This window comes from Pundamilia nyererei, unplaced genomic scaffold (genome assembly GCF_000239375.1).
Source record: "Pundamilia nyererei isolate P.nyererei 1_Seehausen unplaced genomic scaffold, PunNye1.0 scaffold00044, whole genome shotgun sequence".
Classification (NCBI taxonomy): domain Eukaryota; kingdom Metazoa; phylum Chordata; class Actinopteri; order Cichliformes; family Cichlidae; genus Pundamilia; species Pundamilia nyererei.
This window is the reverse complement of record NW_005187445.1, coordinates 3,932,216-3,950,589: the sequence shown is the minus strand read 5'-3', so window position 1 is coordinate 3,950,589 and position 18,374 is coordinate 3,932,216. Positions and strand designations below refer to the sequence as shown.

General features: G+C 42.7%; 1 protein-coding gene across 1 annotated transcript in view; it reads left to right on the top strand.

Annotated features, from left to right (window-relative positions):
- The first annotated feature begins 5,061 nt into the window (after positions 1 to 5,061).
- The window catches only part of bmp7b (bone morphogenetic protein 7b), a 21,666-nt gene continuing 8,353 nt past the window's right edge, over positions 5,062 to 18,374 (top strand). The window contains exon 1 of the mRNA XM_005731806.1: positions 5,062 to 5,740. Coding sequence (XP_005731863.1) covers positions 5,341 to 5,740 — 400 coding nt within the window. The 5' untranslated portion in view covers positions 5,062 to 5,340. The remainder of the gene's footprint in view (positions 5,741 to 18,374) is intronic.

The window sequence follows — 18,374 nt, the reverse complement described above, 5'->3', positions numbered from 1 at the left end:
AGAAATGAGGGGTGGCTCAGGTCTTTTTGCACATCACTACATAAGCTTAAAACTTATTCCTACCAGTCTTCCCGTTGAAGATAAAGACCAGTGATCCAGTGTGTGTGGGCCAGTTAACACCTCAGTGGTGTAAATTAGGAGGCATATCCTGGTAATCTAGAAAAATCCACATCAGCACCCTATGTGACATTCATAAAGCCGTGTCGCTGAGCTTGCTGCTTTTTGTCCAAAGGTGTGTCGTGTGTGTGTGTGGTTTCCGTAGGGTGGGTGCAAGTTTAATTGGTTGTGGTTAGCGTCTGTGAGAAGCCAAATATATATTGTTTCTGTTAGCCATGTGGAAGTGATTTTTAAATGTAATTTTGATGATGGCTGTGTGCGTAACGATAATACTGGCCAACATGTGTTTTAAGGCTCTCTTAAATGGTACAAATGCTGCTCATTCTTTTGTTAGGAGCTCAGTTTACTATATCAGACAGTTATTGCCTATTTGCAGCTGTTTTAAGCTACAAACATTAAAAAGACATTAAATAAATACGACACCCTGAGGAAATTACACATTTTGCTTCATAAACAACCTTTCAGAACCTGTTTCTGTCTCTTGGTTGCATTGTGCTGCAGTCAAGTCGCTTCATTAAAGCAGAAAAATGTGCTTGGATTTTACAACTATTAGGTCATCAAGAGTCCCCACCTTTCGGAATTGCTGGCAGGCATGCTGCGTGTGTTTGGAGAGGCGCTGTGGTCTTTTTTTTCCACAGTGTGAAGGCCTGCTCAGAGCGTGTGGGAGCCAGGATCTAAAGAGAAGAGGTCCGTGCCCCTGACCTGACCCTGAATATTTTCTAATGTGCAGCTTTACCAATGGTCCCTCTTTCCCCTGAGTGACTTTGACAAGCTGCTTCCGTAGTAATGTCTCTTAATTTCAAAGTAATTGCTATCTCTTAGTGATGAGGAACAACCCCTCACCCAAGCTGAAAAAATGTTAATATGTGGAAGACCACAGGTTGCCGGGGTCCTTTTTCTTCTGTTCCAGAAAGCCTGAGACCCCTGCTGTTCCTTTGGCCCAAGAGAGATTTGTGTCGAGTGTGAGGCCCTAACCTGAGGAGACAGAGTGCAACGAGTCATGTGCTTGTCTCGGGATGAGTGTTTGTGCTGGGCAGGGGGGGGGAACATGGGGGAAGTAAGGGGCTGCAGGGTCAGAGGAAAGAAAGGGGGGGCGGCCGCTGCAGGTGAGGGGGATTAGCTGCAGCTAGAGGCCCAAAGAAACTAAATACAGATCTGTCAACCTAATCCTCACAAATAGAAAACAGAACCACCCTCCCTTCACAATCCACATTCAGCTCATCCACCTCTTGCTCTTCTACCCCCCACTACACGCCAATCCTCCCACCTCCCCTCCACTTACTACCTCAGGCTCTGCTGCTCCTCTGTTTCTCATCAATTTTTGGCCAGTCTGTCTATGCTGCCTGCTCTCTAATGGCTCCTCAGACCAGCATCCCCTAAAGAGGGGCTGACTGATCACCCAGGGTCCTCTCTGATTGACAGACCAACATAGCCTTACGGAGTGATGAAAGCAAGAGTCAAAGGGGCAAGGCCTCTCGCTACACAGACAGGAATCTTAATGGGACCTCTGTCGAGAGTTGCTGAAACTGGGTGGACATTTATCAGGCCCACACACCTCAGTAACGGATGCCGATAAGTGTGTGGCTGGATGAGGAAACCAGTGTCAAGCCTGGACTCTGTGCTGATGACACAAGTGACAGGGCGCCTGAGTGATAACATCCTATAAAGGATAAGCTCTACTAAGCTGGGTGTTATAGAAGGCTTAACTAAAACGGTATCTCTGATTGTCAGCAACACCAACTATAACTGATGGGTCTGGCTGGACTGCTGAGAGCTATAAATCAGGTTCAAGCTGCTCTGGTGATCCCAAGTGTGATATCAGCTTGCAGACAAACATGGGGTGGCAGGACATACCAGGTTGAAAGAAAGCAGTGAGTGATGGAGAGGAGAGCTGCAAGGTGCACTATTTCAAATAAGATAATCACATATTTCTCAGTGGAAAATATCTGCCGATCATTTGGACGTGTCACAGTATCATGAAGCTCATTTATACCAAATTAAAGAACGACATAAGGGTTGGGTTGCAATTGCCAGTTCCAAAGTATATGTAACCTATTTGTTATTGCTCAAGTCTAATAAAAGTCCTCTTGAATTTTTATCGCCGTCCTTTTTCATGATTTTTGTACCTGGCAAAACATTACGTTTAGTTGTTAAACATTGAGTTTTGGTTCTTTGGTTGTTGAGCTTTACAATGTGAACTAGTTTGAAGCTGTTTCATATACCCACCCCCCTCTTTTCTTCTGCCTGTCTCACAGCTGTGTCTCATATGTTCATGAGGCCCCTGGAAGTGTGAGACACCAGAAGGGGAACATTTGCAATAGCTCAGCTCCACCTGGTTAGGCTGTTTTAACAGGCCGTCGGTTTGTGCAGCGCACACAGTGGGGTTACGCCAAAAACATAGACGAAGGAGGACAGGACCAGCAGAAGAGGGAGGGGGCATGAGCAAAAAATGTGCCTCCGCCCTCTTGTGTCCTGGCACCCCAGCCCTACACTTCTTTATTTGAAGGTCAGTTTACCTTGAAAAAAAGTTTTACTGTATCGTCTGTTGGTCAACTTGGTCAGACCCCGCCCCTCTTCCACCAAACCTCATCCGCCTCACTGCATGCACAGGTCTTCAAAGGACTACTGCCTGCTGCTCTCTGAGGCAACACATGAAATAAATATTAATCTGACCTCTGACCGCATGCTTTGAGCTCCTAAGCAGTGTTAACCGGGCAGACAGAAAGAGCATCAACTCTTGTCATAGCTAAAAAGAAGTAAAAAGAAAGAAGCACAATATTTTGAAGTGTTACCTGGATGTGAAAGCATTTCCAGGTATATTTCACTGCACCGCTGTGTGGTCTTCTTTGGAGCTTTGCATCATGCTCCAACCTGTTGGAGTGTAGTGGGGAGGTGTTTATTTGTTCAGATCCCCTAAGATCATAATGGAAAGAGCGCATGTGTGTGCAGTCAAAATGCTCCAGGCCAAATGCTGGGTTTTAAAAGAAAAGACCTTTTGAGTTTACCATTATGAGCTCTAATAGAATAAGCCTTGTCATCATGGCTGCACAGCTGTTCAACTCAGCAGAGTTTTCTTCCTGAAAAGACTTACTCAGGTACACTGCATGTCTGCGTTTTTCAGCAGCTAAGCAGAAATAATCTGTGTATGTTTTATTTTATTCATTTATTTTTAACATTTTCTTTTACAGGCCCAAACAGATTGTCTCACCATTTGTCCGGCTTGTGTATTTTAGCCAAAATATTCAATTTAGTGGGACACACTTGAGACAAGTTGTGGCTATTCTTTTGGAAGTTTGTATGTGTGTGTGCATTACTGACAGGATATTCAAACACTGTTTGTTCTACTTTTCTACTAGTCCCCCTTGTCAAAGGCCCCTTAGTGCAGCTTACCCTGCCTGGCCTCTGCCTGTGCCCACTGTTTACTGGGACTGTCACCAGACTCATGGAGGCCGAAACAAAGGGGGGTCTGTTCTTATTGTCCTGTCCAGGATTGTCAGCCCTTCTCTGGGCACAAACTGAACTGAGGGCTGGGGGTTGCTTGAAGAGCACTGGGGGCATCTGACCTCACCAGACTTACAGAAAGGGCATGAGAATGAGACAATGAGAAAGTCAAAAGAAAGTGAGAAAGAGAGGAAGATGTATAGCTATAACCCAGAACCTTTCAAGTCCTCTGTCGGAAACTGCTGTTATGTAAACACCTGCAGCCATTAGCTGATTCTATCTGAGGCACCGGATAGAAATGTTTATATGTTACATACTACTGAAAGGCGAGTTAAAAGCAAATAGAGTATTAGATATACAAAATGAGTAGTGGCAGGCTATGTAAGCTTTAATGCTTTAAGCAATGTTGAATTGTCATTGGAAAAAAGAGGAGTGGAACGCCTTTGAAGACAAGAACAACCACATTAAATGGGCAGGAAGGTGAGCTAAGACCCCAAGACATGCTCTACCTCCTTTCCTCCCTTTCCTCTGTTTGCAATCATAGCTTAAGCTGTCTGGCAGCCTCTCTTGCTGTGCCATTGAAGTCTAATTTTATTGTCATAAAAATCACCTGGCAGGCTGTAGCCTGAAGACCCTTTGAAACTCCTCTCTCTGTGCAGTGAGTACTCTCTAGATAAAGCAGTCATTCTCGGGCCATCTGAAGTCCCTCCGCCTGTGTCAGTGAGAGCAAAGCGCACATGAGGGTCAGGAGCGTTCTATTAAAGTGTGGTGTTTAAGAGGTGCTGGTGCCAGGGGGGCAGATGGAGGAATGAAGCAGCTGCCGAACATCTGCACCCCTCCTTTGCAGTCTGAGCCCTGTGCACTGCTGCTTTTGTCACAAACTTCCTGCTCTAGCTTTGGGGATGGAAAACTAGGATATCTTCAGAAATGCAGCGTGAAATGGCAGTTGTGGGGCTGCAGTACAGCCTCTTTGACATCAAAAGATAACAGGCTTTAGAGTCTCAGAGCCACATGACCCAAGGCATTCAGAGAGTGCACCTGCGGATCAGCCAATTAACTATTGTAATGGCTGGACTGCAACTACATGTTGCGACCTCTCCTACAGTACTGAAGTACTCACTTGCAAAGTCAAATAAGAACTCAATGATTTGAAATCAGCCTTCCATATGTACACTCACCATGAACGGTCTGTTGTGGTTGTCTTAACATCAGTCGTTAGTGAATTATCACGAGCCTACAGGTACTAGGAAATGTGGAAAGCATTGACGAAATGTGGTGTATAATAAACTGAAGCGTCATAATACAAACCCAGTCCTAATCCTTTTCTTATTTGCACATGTAGCCTCAAGGCGTTCTCCTACTGGCAACAAAGCCAGGCTAGCTCTGCTCAATAAGGCAACCATAACATTCTCGCTCTCTCTCTCCCTCCCTCTCTCTCTCTCCCTCTACTCCTCTTTGCAAATAGCGCCTCCTCAAAACTTGTTCTCGTCTCTCCTAGTGAAACCTGTCTGCCTGCAGCCTTCTCTCTGCAGTTGCAGGCTGCACTACAGCTGGTAGAGCTTGACCGCAGGTTGCGCATGAGGTCCACGCGTCCAGGAAAGCAGTCAATAAAAGGACTTTGAAGTGAAGTTGATGTTTCACTCGGCAGCACGTCCCTCAACATGAGGGACCGTAACTGATTTTGGATATTAAACACAGAGTGTCTGCTGCTAAAAGTTTACTAACCATTTTTTTTAGAGTTTCAGTGATCCGAATTGGGCGCAATTACGCACTGCGAGCATTATGGCACAGATTTTGGATAAGCGTGCTCCCGTTTTGCTCTTGGTTTGGAGCTACTGCGTCCTGGCGAACACTGCCTTTACGAACTTTACGTTGGACAACGAGTTTCACTCCAGTTTCATCCACCGTCGGCTGAAGAGCCAGGAGCGCAGAGAGATGCAGCGGGAGATCCTGTCGATCTTGGGGCTGCCGCACCGGCCGCGACCCCACCTCCATGGAAAACACAATGCTGCCCCGATGTTCATGCTGGACTTATACAACGCCATGTCTACAGACGGAGACGAGGACAGATACTCCTATCCTTACAAACCCGTCTTCACCACACAGGGTCCACCGATAGCCAGCCTGCAAGACAACAACTTCTTAAACGATGCAGACATGGTCATGAGCTTTGTGAATTTAGGTAGGCACTTTATTTTCTTAAGTCTCCCATCACATTAAATTTTATATAAATCCCCTCCCAGAAAAACAAGACGGTGGAGAATAATAAACACGTCGAAATATTATGAATGTAATCGTTGCTATGCGCGTCATAATAACCCAGGTCTTTTATTTGATTATTAAAATGTAGTACTAGTATGACTGTCTTTATATATTAATTATCAAACACATAGCAAGGACTTTGAAAAAAAAAAGCTTTTTTTAAGGACACATATCTTTGGCTTGACGATTATAAGTGTTGAGAATTTTCATATGTTAATTCGCGTAAGTGTTCTTTTTTTAACAAGGAGATTTAGCACTTTTATTATTGCACTCTGCTTACATCTTATTGTTTTTGGGACAAATCAGGCTTTTAGTCATATGATATGTAAGTGTCAAAGGTGGAAGAGCAGAATGACTGTGGTGGTATTTTATCTTCTTACAGCGCTTCACGTAAAGAAACAGCACAAGTATTTTTCTGATGGTACACCTGTGTCCACACAAAGGAGACCAGCACAATAACCACGTTTACATACTGCAGTTATCTAGCTAATACCAGGAGTGGCACATTCCAGTGTCCTTCTCTGTTAAACAGCTGTGCAACCAGCTAATGTTCAGGTGCTGTTCTGTGGATGATGGACCAGCAGCAGCTAACTTGTCAGCCATGTGTTATCTAAAGAATGAGTAAGTCAACAGCAGAATGAGTTCAAAGTGCACTGGGTCCTCCCTTAACTCTAATCTGGAGACATCCCTCACATCACAAATAATGCCAGCCAGTGATGTTAGTGTAGTCACAGTGTGGTTTAATTAGATTCAGTTGTTCACAAAGTGAATAACAATTGCACAGGACATACTTCACATCAATAAAACTGCTTTGTTGAAAGTTGTTTTCTGGCCCAATGTGCTTATCTAATCAAATATGTTTATTGACCTTTTATTGCTGCCAGCAACAGTCAGAGGTTGTAAAGTGTAAATAATCAAAACATTAGCATGTGGTATCAGATTTATGGATTGATAAAAGCATCATTATAATTCAATTTACTTAACAAATTATGTAGTCACAGCAACAGCTCCATTTAGGTTCCAGAAGAGTAGCTTTTACATATCAATCTGGTACCAGACAGACATAGAAATAAATCAAATCTGTAGCAGGCATATGGGTGGTTACGGTTTTTGTCAGCCAATAGATTTTGTTTCTTGACTTTCTGCAAGCAGTGAGACATTTACATTCAATCCTGGAAAGCTCATTGTTGGAGTGTCTTGGCAAGAGAGAGGGAGGTGACACTGGCTCCTCCACTGCACTGTGTAATTACTGTGGGAGCTGCTGCATTGTGACTATTTTTGACAGGCTGTGACACAGATGGATCTGACCACAGAGACTCAAGACACAAGTCAAGGGCCTCACAAAGTCAAGGGCCAAGACGGCACTAAGATGGCAAAAAAGGAGGGAGAAGGGAGCCTTTGGCAGAGTGATAAAGTTGGTCTGTCTATTTTGCAAACATCTTTTTAGCAAAAAACTTTTGCAAGATGGCTTACATCAACTAGGGAGAACTTTTTTTATTTCCTATGTTAACAACAACAAAGTCACACTGCCCTCTTGAAATCTTGTGGCTAATGTAATCACTAATGGCATCTGCTCAGGTTGAGTCTTCCTCACAGCACATATTTAGTGTTCCCTCAAATGACACTCATTTGGATATAAACAGCGCATTCGTGATTTAATCTGCCACGTGTTAAATCTATCAGTAGGGCCTATTGTTAGGCTGGTTCCGTACTCTCATGTGATACCATCAAATAGACATCCTGGTGGCTTTATTCAAAGCAGCAGATAATATGCAATTTCGTTACCCTTTACACGAGAGGGAGGGAGGGAGGGAGGGAGGGAGGGAGGGAGAGGGAATTCACAGAGAAGAAAGTGATGGCTTTCAAATGGATTGACTATTTCCTCTCCAAATTCCTTCCTTTCCACATTTGCTCGTTGTGGTTTTTGTTTTCTTATTTAGGTTGTCTGAGAGCAAAATGAGTGTAGCTTTTATTTAAAAATTGTCCCTCAAAACTGCATGTCTCCATAGCTACTGAGCCAAGGTACATTAGTCAGACTTTGTACCCTAGGCGCTGCTTCCTGAAAGGCCCGTTTTCATGCACTGTTTGCATTTAAATTTAAGGTCAAATATGTGAAAATGGATCTGATTTTAGAATTGCCATCAAAATCAAAGATCCCTGAGCCACTAGAATAGTCCATATTATGTAGAATGTAAAATAATTGTTCTAGCTCTCGCTCTTCCTTACTGATTGCCACTCAACAGAGCTGATACACTTTGTTGTCAGCTTGTTTGAGTATATGCAGAGACCAGTGCAGCCAGCTAGGGTGGGTGTGGGCTTTGGGACAGACCTCAGGCCAGGGAAGTCCTCTCTCTGAGTCACTTCAGTTTAAAAGGCCAGCTGTGTAAATGACTTACAGCATGCATTCAGAATGCATACTGCTGCATGGAGCGCAGCTCACCCAGGTCCTGGGTGTGTGCCGCATATGTACATGTAGCACACCAGAAAATTAGCACACTCACACTGCTGTCATAGCTAAGTAACAATAATGAATTTTACCTGAAATGCCCATTTTCACATTCCCAACCACAGGAAAGGGCCATGACTTGGCTGTCTGCTATTTGCATCCTGGATGACTTAAAGAGAAGCAACATCGTCACCTGTGCTGTGTGTGTGCGCGTGTGTATGTGTGTGTGTGTGTGTGTGTGTGTGTGTGTGTGTGTGTGTGTGTGTGTGTGTGTGTGTGTGTGAAGAGGGAGGTGAGGGCATAGTCTATTACTGCAAGATGTTTTCATGAGGTGTGTTAGTCACAGCGTTTTTCCTGTTCTCATGCAATCACGGATTAATGTATTCTTATGGGGCTGTGAGTCAATCACAGTGCTACACTAAGGCAATCATTTAGTGGAAGCTACATTTAGCAAATTCATAAGGTTATGATATGGTAGTGTCATGTTATTACTCCAAGTTAAGACCAATTTTATCCTTTGTTTTTCTAATTGCCAGCAATTCTTAAAGTTCTGGCATGTCTCACTGAAATAGGATTTTTTGTTTCACATTTAATAGGTTATGTACCGATACCCTTGAGCTCCACACTATTAACGGGCCATAATCGTCTAATGACTACTTGAAGCCACAGATGGCGCTGTTACCATTTTACAGTTGAAGTTGCGGTAAAAGTTCCTATAATCCTTTTTTGTGTCTGCCTGTAGGGCCTCCCTTTCTCTGATCACATTTTGTTTTCCTCTACCTTCTCTTGCTCTCTCATCCCGGTCCTGTGGATCTGAGACACTTCTGCGACACCTCAGGCTTCGGAGCGGCAGCGGACAGATCTGACGGCTCGCATTAGCCCAAGTGCCTGTTCGGCACCCTCACACCCCTCAGTCCTGCTTTGCGCGCTTCCGCTACTCTGCAGGGGGTATCTCACCCCGGCACCACTCTCCCTAGAGTTAACTACCACTATTTGCACCTCCTTTAGATCCCTATAGAGCTCATTAACTCTAATAACACACCTGGTACCTAAAACCAGATATGCGTAGTCAGTCAAAAGGGGCTGAACAAACAAGACTGGAACACTGCACTAAATTATACAAATTGATACCCTGTAATGATCTGTCTTTTTCTTTATTTTTCGGTTGCTCTCACTCTAACAGTGTTTTAAACACAGAACTGGGAACAAGTAAGTCATACTTTCCGTATGCTAAAAGGAGACTGGTGATGAAAAGTGGAGTGCAAGGGAAGTGTAGCTTGCTCAAGATGTTTATCCTATAAAGAGCAAAGAGAGTTTGATCTCTTGGGTACAGAGTGACTATCCACAGTAGAGCGATTACCACGTTAGGAAACATCCTGCCCACTGGCAGCTACTGATGACATCATGCCTGCGTGATGCATTTATACTGCTGTAGGGTCTGACAGCACTGACTCTCTGGGAAAGGGTCAGCAAAGTTTCATGCTATAACTTACTCACACTTAACGATCATTAACTTGCCACAGCAGGAGTGTGTGCACGGTCACGAACACATGCCTTTGAGCCTTTGCACAAGAAGAAACAGTAACCACAGGAAGAAGAGTCTTTACCTTTTAAGACTTGTGGTCAAACCAGACGTCTTTTGCTTGAAGGCCATGGAGAGGTTTGAGATTATACTAACAGCAGCTTTGCTGACCTCTTACTCTCACTGCAGCCATAAAACATGTTTGCCCTCTGCACCCATAAACCTTACTTCTGGGTTCTACCTCATGCTTCACTGAGGATCACAAATCGGAGATTTATACAGAATATGTGAGAACCTCGAAGAAACACTGACTGTAAAGACTTTCTTGGTATCTTGATGCATGCTCAATCATCCAGGTAAGACAATCCCAAAAAGCCGAAGCACTACAAAGTGATAAAGTCAGTCTCCAAAGAGGCCGAAGAAGTCACTTGGATGAGTGACGAAACAGTTCTCTCACTGAAAACGTTGCGACCCATTTCCGCCAGAATAAAGTTTTTGGGACTTTCTTGGTACAGTCATTCTCACTTGCTTCTGCTGGTATAGAGCCATGCAGATGTTTTTGTTTTAAAGCAATAATTTGGCTGTTCAGTGAACACGCTTTATCACTTTGTAGTGGACTGTTGGGTAAAAAGATCAATAGCTCGCTGTGAAACATGAAGCAGCAGGGCAGCTGAGACTTGCACTAATTACACCCTGTTTGTTTAATTAATGAAAACAGTGAAGTGTAAAAGCAACATTTTGCCGAGGTTTATTTGCCAAGCTATTTCTTCATTGCTCCAGTAGCTTACTGTATACTGTCATCCTCTATCTGACACAACTCCTCCTTAAAACCCTAAAGCTGTCATTTTTACATTTCTGTTTTTGTATGAATAAAACAGCTGGTGAACTTCAGAGATGCTTGTAGTTTTGATGTAGCCAGGCTAGATGCTGCCCCGTGCTTCAAATCTTTGTACAAAGCTAATTTAGCTCTGCCATGGATGTAATATTGATCTTTTTATCAAAATAAAGATGAGACAGCAAACAAATCCAGTTTTTAAAAAAAGATTCCTTCAGTTTGGCTTTGAAATACCCTATATTGAGATTTTTTTCTGTATGATGTATGATAGTTAACTGAAATCTTTTTATGTTGCTCACTACATCAAATCACAGTTCATTTTTCAACTACTCATTAACTAAGGAGTGAATCTGAAGAACCTACTCGACAGTGACGGTTCTGAATATTGGAACGTGCAACTTGCATCAGCTCCCTTGTCAAAGGCAATTAGATATTATTGAAAGGTGACTGTGACTATAAAGCAGCCACATCCTAAATCTACAGCAGTCTTTGTTTTGATATAATGTGCTGGAAGACAGGGATAAACTGTAGGGATTAATTATAGGATAAAACAACTCAGAGATGTGGAATTGCAGCCATTCAGTTTCCCCCACTCACCCACTCTTCCCCTCATCCCCCTGTTTTTATGTTCTCTAATTTTGTGACCACAGGAGCCACACCCTCCTCATCCAGCCAAGCCACCCCTTATTATAGACCTCAGGAAAATTCACATACAATACTCATGTTGGCAGAAGGAGAAACTTCTTAAAATTGTCTCCTGCATCACAGTGCAGTGTCTTACGCACGTGCGATGGCCACATTGACACCCTGTTTTTATCAGCTTGTTGTTCATTTGGTGGAATCACAGCCCATTCCTTCTTGAAATAAATAAAATAGCTGTGAGGAAACTCAAGGGAAACTCAGCTGCTTGCCTGAAGAAATAGAAACTTGTGACAGCCAGTTCATGTTCCATGCTTCACAGGCACAATATTTCAGCACTTATCATAAAACCACTTGCGTACAGTTGTTGCTTGGCTTTTACAAGCTTTGATTTGGCTGTCGGAGCCTGGTGAGGAATCTGGTCAGTATTATGGGCTTCTGCTAACGCAATCTTCCGCTAGGAGAACTAACACACATTACACAATGCAGCTGGTGACTGGGCAGGGTAGGTGGCTCTAAAATAGTGTTTGAGTTCGCACTCCCGTCACGGCTCCAACATGAAAATTCACAAGCACAAGATGTTCACACAAGGAAAGACAATAAGGAATGAAATGTGTGGCATCTATTTGCGATCCGCCTTTATCCTCATGTTTCTTCTTTCATTTCATTCCTTCTCTCTCTTTCTCTCCCCTCTGCCCTGTCAGTGCCTCAGTGCCATGCAAAGAGCGGTGCATTTGTTTTTGCATCAACAGAGCTATTGGTCCCAGGATCTTTGACTTTGCTCTCGCCCCATCTGCCCTCTCAGCTTCACTGTTTGGTACCTGCTGTCATGGAAGTGCAGGGGAGTGCAGATGCTGCTGTGCACTGATAAGGCAAGGCCAAAGTAACGCAGACGATAGAAAAGTAGGAAAATGTGTGGAAATATTTTTTATTCAGTGGATCAGGTTTTTGCATTTCAATATGCATATTGGGGTTTTAGCCAAAAAGCAAATTATTTCAGTTACTGCAGAATTAGAGCCACATATGGACAAAAGAAATATGCAAGGAAGGAGAGTAAAATTATTAGAAACACTAAAATGAGTGCAGCATTCCTGGCAATGAAGGAGGTCCGTCTATCATTGAGGCAGAGCTAGAACGCCCGCTGCTTAGTACATCTGGGCTTTTTGACCACTCGCCACATCGTCCCACCCGCAGATTGTTTCATCATCTCTCTCAGCGAGTGCCTTAGCCTGGCCAAATGCACAGAGGTTCTGTTATGTACATCCAGATATCATTTCGGACTCCTGGGTTCAACAGGTGAATTTCTTAGATAAGACATTGGGAAAAAAACATAATCTTCCTTGATCTTGTCAGCTGTGTACTCTGTGAAGCTGTTGGAAGCTTATGAGAAAAGAGATTAATTGTCTCCATTTGTGGTATTTATTTACACACTAGACCTTGGTGCAGTACATCAAATTGTGGAGTACATTAAGAGAAATTACCTGAGAGGAAGGCCGGGCTATCTGTACTAGCTATTACATTCCTTTGCTTCTGCTCACTCCCTGTCCAGCAGAAGGCAATAAAACGTGCACTCAATAACACTAATTAGCTCCAGAAACATTCTTTCTGAGCAGGAAAGTGAGCATACGTTGCTCTCCACACTTGTACACATGAAAGTAGATAAATATGCATGTGCTTTTTCATTCACTGGGAGTGTACACAGAAGCGATTACATAAATCTAGAGGAGGAAGAAAGATGTGTTACAGTCACAGTTTCAAGGACAGGCTGCATGCAAAGAGGAAAGACTGGCCTTCAACGCATACTTTGTAGGCCAGACTTTATTCTGGCCCACATGTGAGAAGCCTCCTCAAACACAGCTGGGGAAGAAGCTGTAATAAAGAAAGACAGCGACAAACAAATTCAGCAACTCAAGAAGAGATGAAAGGTGGAAATCTCTCTGCTTCTCTCTGCTGTGTTTAATAGAAAAGCATGGAGAAATTAAGGGAAGAGGAAGGGAATGCTATGTTTTGCATTCAGAGAAAGTGTGTGGATGTGTGTGAAAGAGAGATGGGGAGTAGAAAAACATACAAAAGAACTTGAGAAAGTGTTGAAATGTTTTATGTCTGGGAGCACAGGAGGCCTAAACCTCTGGAGATGAGGGGCAGAGTATGGGTTTGGAGACTAAATAGCACGCAGCACCTCTGGGACCATAAAACAACAAGTTAATTAATACTAGGAGGCCAGTGGTGATAATCAATACTGTTGATTCAGGAGAATAGGCAGGGAAATTTGGTATCATATGGCCCTGTGTGTAGGACATACTAAAAACTGGGCCAGACGTGATGGTGGAGGTTTAGTTCAGGGGACTTGTTGGACGCCGAAAAGATAAAGTTTCTCTGCACAGCTGCTTTGGCCTGCAGACAGCGGGAAACATCTGTATTAGCCTCAGCACCACGGGCAGCCCACTGTGAAGAGGAATGCAAGGAGCAATAGAGAGAAGGGCGGGGAGGGAATGAATGTGACATATGAGTGTGTATTTAAAAAAGAAATATTGGAGTTCTTCACTTGCTATTACCTGACTTGGCTACTAGCTATAAAACTAGAGCTGCGTGCCTCTGGTGTGACTATAGCGTGACACAACTGCTTCTGAGCGCACAAGTGTGTGACACAGTGTTGTCTGCAAGCCAGAGCCTCTTATATGTCTAAACTAATTCACCAGTTAGTCATTCCTTCCCTTCTCTGGTCTCCATTATCTTGCTCTTAACACACAATATGTGGAGAAGGAACTGTGGCAGCTCCTATGGGAACAGACAGAGGGGCATGAATGGTGCAGGGCCCGGTGGTCCCATATCAAGTCATCAAGGCAACACAGAGGAATATGTACATGGAAGTGCAGGTCTGTGTGGTACTTCTCCATCTCCACAATGAGAGAAAAATTTGTTCGTTTAGTTCTTTTCACATCTGTTTAGTGAGATGTATCACATCTGGTGCTGATTAGCAGCACTAGAACACTTAAAAATTAATATAATTTTTCATTGGCTTGGTATTTATTCACTTTGTAGATGTTTTTGCTACAGCCTCCCTTGTGACTTAGAATAAGAGCTGATTACCATTACTGCTGCTGCTTACATGTCCCGTGATCTATCAGGTTTAGTTCCCACAAAAGCAAGAGAAGAACCCAGCTATTCATATATAAGCATAAAGAATAGGACACAAGTACAGAGAAGGAAGGACAACATACACTCTAGACCTGTGTATTACTGTTCATCTCCATAATATGATAATAACAAGAGAGGTCTGAGAGTACATATTTGCACCCAGGCTGAAAATTCCCTCCACATCATGCATGAGATCAGTCCCCGGATCCAGAGATGTATCTGGATCCAGATTAGTTTATAATACTTTCTTGAGAACAAAAACAAGACAGTATTTCCCACATTTTCTTCAGTTTCATATGTACTATTTGTTGAAATATGATGCAACATGTCCTGTTTTGCAAAGAACAAAACAAACAAACAAAAAAGGATCTGAATGAAATTCAATCATTGCTAAATCTTTGGCAAAAAAATTCCAGGCAAATTTATTTATTATATTTGAGTAATCCTACTAACAATCAGACAAGGCTAAACTCTTTATTTGTGTTGAAAAGTAACTTTTGTGTATTAATCTTTGACTTATTAATGGACATATGTGGGTTACCCATTTTTAATGGTCAATAAATACTCCTAGTAAGCCAGTTAATATTACTTCCTTATTCAGTTGCATGAGTGCCAGGTTGACATCAGTTCTGAGCTCTCACTATTCAGACTTAAAGCAAGCCAAAGATTTACTCTTGTCCTGCCTCTTGCACAAGACTTTCCCCCCCTGCTTAGAGTTCTTGGTCAGCGTCCTCTTTGGTCTTCTTCAAGCTGTCACAAAGCTCATATTTGGTGGTTTGTGACATAGTGCCTTTGAGCAGTAAGCAGCATGCTTCTTGTGGAAAAATTGTGTCCAATCAGGCAAAGTTACGTAATGCATTTGAGGCCAGAGTGGAAATGAAAAGGGGAGTCACTCTCTGTGACATGTGTTAATGTGGCAGTTACTCATTTTGAAATTGTTATTTTATGGTTAAAAAAGTTATTGAAGTGTAAATCAACAGTGGTCGTGTCTGTTTTTGCTGTTATTAAATATGTAGGTTTTAAATGTGAGTGGTTTTTTTTAAATCCCTTTTTTCTAATGGATAAAAGTCCTTGAGCCCTATGATTTCACAGAGCAGTAATTTACTCAAATGTTAGTCTAACACAAGTAAATTAGTGAGTAAGTGCACTTTCTGGGGACTATTTCAGTTTGATTTATTTATGCAACCAGAAAGGTGTATGTGACATTAAAGCCGTGGCTTTATACAAAGTGCTGAAATAACATATTGTCCTTTTCTTGTGAGCTGGTGGTGGTGGTGGTGGTAGGGGGGCATGTAAATCTATCTCAAAAAGTGTTGTAGGAGTCTATGTCTATACACACAATATCTGTTTTAACACAAAGACATGTTGGATTTTTTTTGGTTTTTTTGATAATTCGAAAAATGTGTTCAGAATGATCCTTTTTTACATTTGATTCTTCTCTTGAGAAAGAATTGCGGTTTTGGCTTAGCACGGGCTAAGATGCTAATACAGTGTTCATGAAAAACCTTCTGGCTGCCAGGTGCATGGTAAACTGAGAGGATGGAGGACTCACTGTCCCTCTGATATCTGTGATGTGTGCTGCTGTGCACGTGTGTGGCCTGCTCTTGTTTCTTGTTAAATGATATGGGATAACCATGCATCATCAGCGTTTTTAGAAAAAGCAATCAGACGTCTTAAGACCAAATGATAAAAGCAGCTCGCTGTGTAAGAGTAAGTGCTTGTGTGTGTGTGTTTGCCTCTTTGCATTTGTGTGTTGTTGCGTCTCTAATTATGGATTACAAAAACCCATAATGATTGTGTTACCGTGCTGTGACGCACAAGACTGTTCACTTCACAGGCAATACTTTGTGATAGTTGTGCGTGTGCAATGGACTATTTTTCTGTTTGTGTGTGTGTGTGTGTCCGTGTTAAGGACTCCGACTGATTTGGACGTTGAAAACTCTGAATGAAGGGTTCACATGGCATCAGAGGGTGTGTTCGCCATGTTTGTGGTGTGTGTTTTTGCGACACAGGTGGGGTGAAGGCTACTCACTTCCTCCCAGAGGAAGTCATAAATGCACTCACTTGGCTTTAACTGTGCCTTGTCCCCTCATCTGACGACTGCTTCCTTTGGAGAGAATTAAAAGAGAGAAAACGGAAGAATTATAGCAGAGGCCTTAGCTGCACTCTGTACGCTGCGTTATATTTTTTTACACAAATTACACAAATACCAGCACTGAAGATTGGACATTTGATGTGAGAGGAAAATATTTAGTGTGGGAGTTTTACAGCAGCAGCATCCAACTGCTTTCATAAGCAAAGATAAAGAGCTTTTACAGTAAAGGGGCGGGGTGGCTGCTCAGGGGGGGCTCAAGAACAGGTCTGGCTTTCTCCCCAGAGGGACTGCACCTGCACTGGGCTACAGAAGGAGGGAGAGTTCCCTGGGACAGTAGAAGAATAGGCAGGCTCTAAAATTGTGTGAGAAGGTTCCAGGGTAAATTAGTAACAAGAAGTAATTGTTTCCTGGAATAATAACATTAAAGTGGTAGTCCTTACTTGTTGCATTCCTCATAATATTGCGGGCATGTCCTGTTGTGTGGGGATGTGTCCTAGAAGGTCCTGGAAGATGATACATGATAGTGATGTAGGAATATGAAAGAGAATATATATTTCTTTTTCACACTTCTTTAGAGTTACATAGGAGTCTTTGAACCTCAAATGATCAGAAATGTTAAATTCTTTTACAGCATATGCCTGCAACAAAGGCCCCAAACAGACAGACTTTGCTTTAAGTGGTCAGAGGCCAAAAGTGAGCCATCACTGTGCTGTTATCCAGTGTGCAGTAGAGTCTGAGCTTGAGGTGACCTGCAGGTGGAGAGGTATAAGCAAGCTTGTATGCATGCATGTATTGTCAAAACACAGTATAATGTTGTAATGTTTGACTTCAGGGTGGGAGCTCAATGAAGGCTCTGATGAGAAGAGATAATAAACAAGTGGCACTGCCTAGATCCACTGGTGTTGAATTGATAAAAGCATGTGGTGAAATCCACAAAACCTTGAATTTAAAAAGCTGTACAGCTTTTGAAACCAGTTCAGTGTGTGCCCATAGATGGAGAACAATGGGAGCCTAAAGCTGCGCCTCACTGAAGAGTAATTAGATCCTTTCTTATACCGAATCATCTCACAGTGCTGCCATTGTACGTTGTCCTTCAGCAACAGGGTTTAATAAAGATAGAAATGAAAGGGGATGTAGGAAAGAGATCCTTGTACTTGTATTATCTATATCGACAGTGTTGGGAAGGTTATTTTTAAAATGTGTTCCACTACAGATTACAGAATACATGCCCCCAAATGTATTTTATAACGTATTCCGTTACGTTACTCAATGAGAGTAACGTATTCTAAATACTTTGGATTACTTAATATATTGTCATGCTTTTTACAGCTACATGAATGTACTATTGCTGTGTGATTTATTGAGGGTTACTCGCCATACCAATACCAACTGGATGTTTAAATCTTAATATAAAATGAGTAACAGTAGGGTGGACATTAGGTAAGGCTGCACTTTTTTGCAGCGATCTCGTATAGAAAACTATTCCGCGTGTATATAAAACAGGTCCGTGGCTCCGAACCGAGGTAAAAGGACCTCTGACCAATACGTCGGGTTCCATGTTGGGCTCGTAGCCAAAAACTAGCTTTACTTTGTTGTGTGGGTTAACTTTGCTAGCAAGAGACAGAGAGAGGTGTTGAAAGGCTGCCATGGTATTATTATTATATTTACATGCTTCCATCTCCCGTTTCTGGTTGGTGACAGCTCGTACTTTTCTCCTTTTTCTCCCTCCCTCTGTTCCACAGACACATAACGGGTATGGCAGTCCATTCTCCCTGCAGCACGGACTACACTGCCCATGAGGCTACATTCTTTAGGGCGATGCCTGTAACACTCTGCCTATTGCCTTCATGTTAAATCATTTTTAAAAACATTTCTTCAC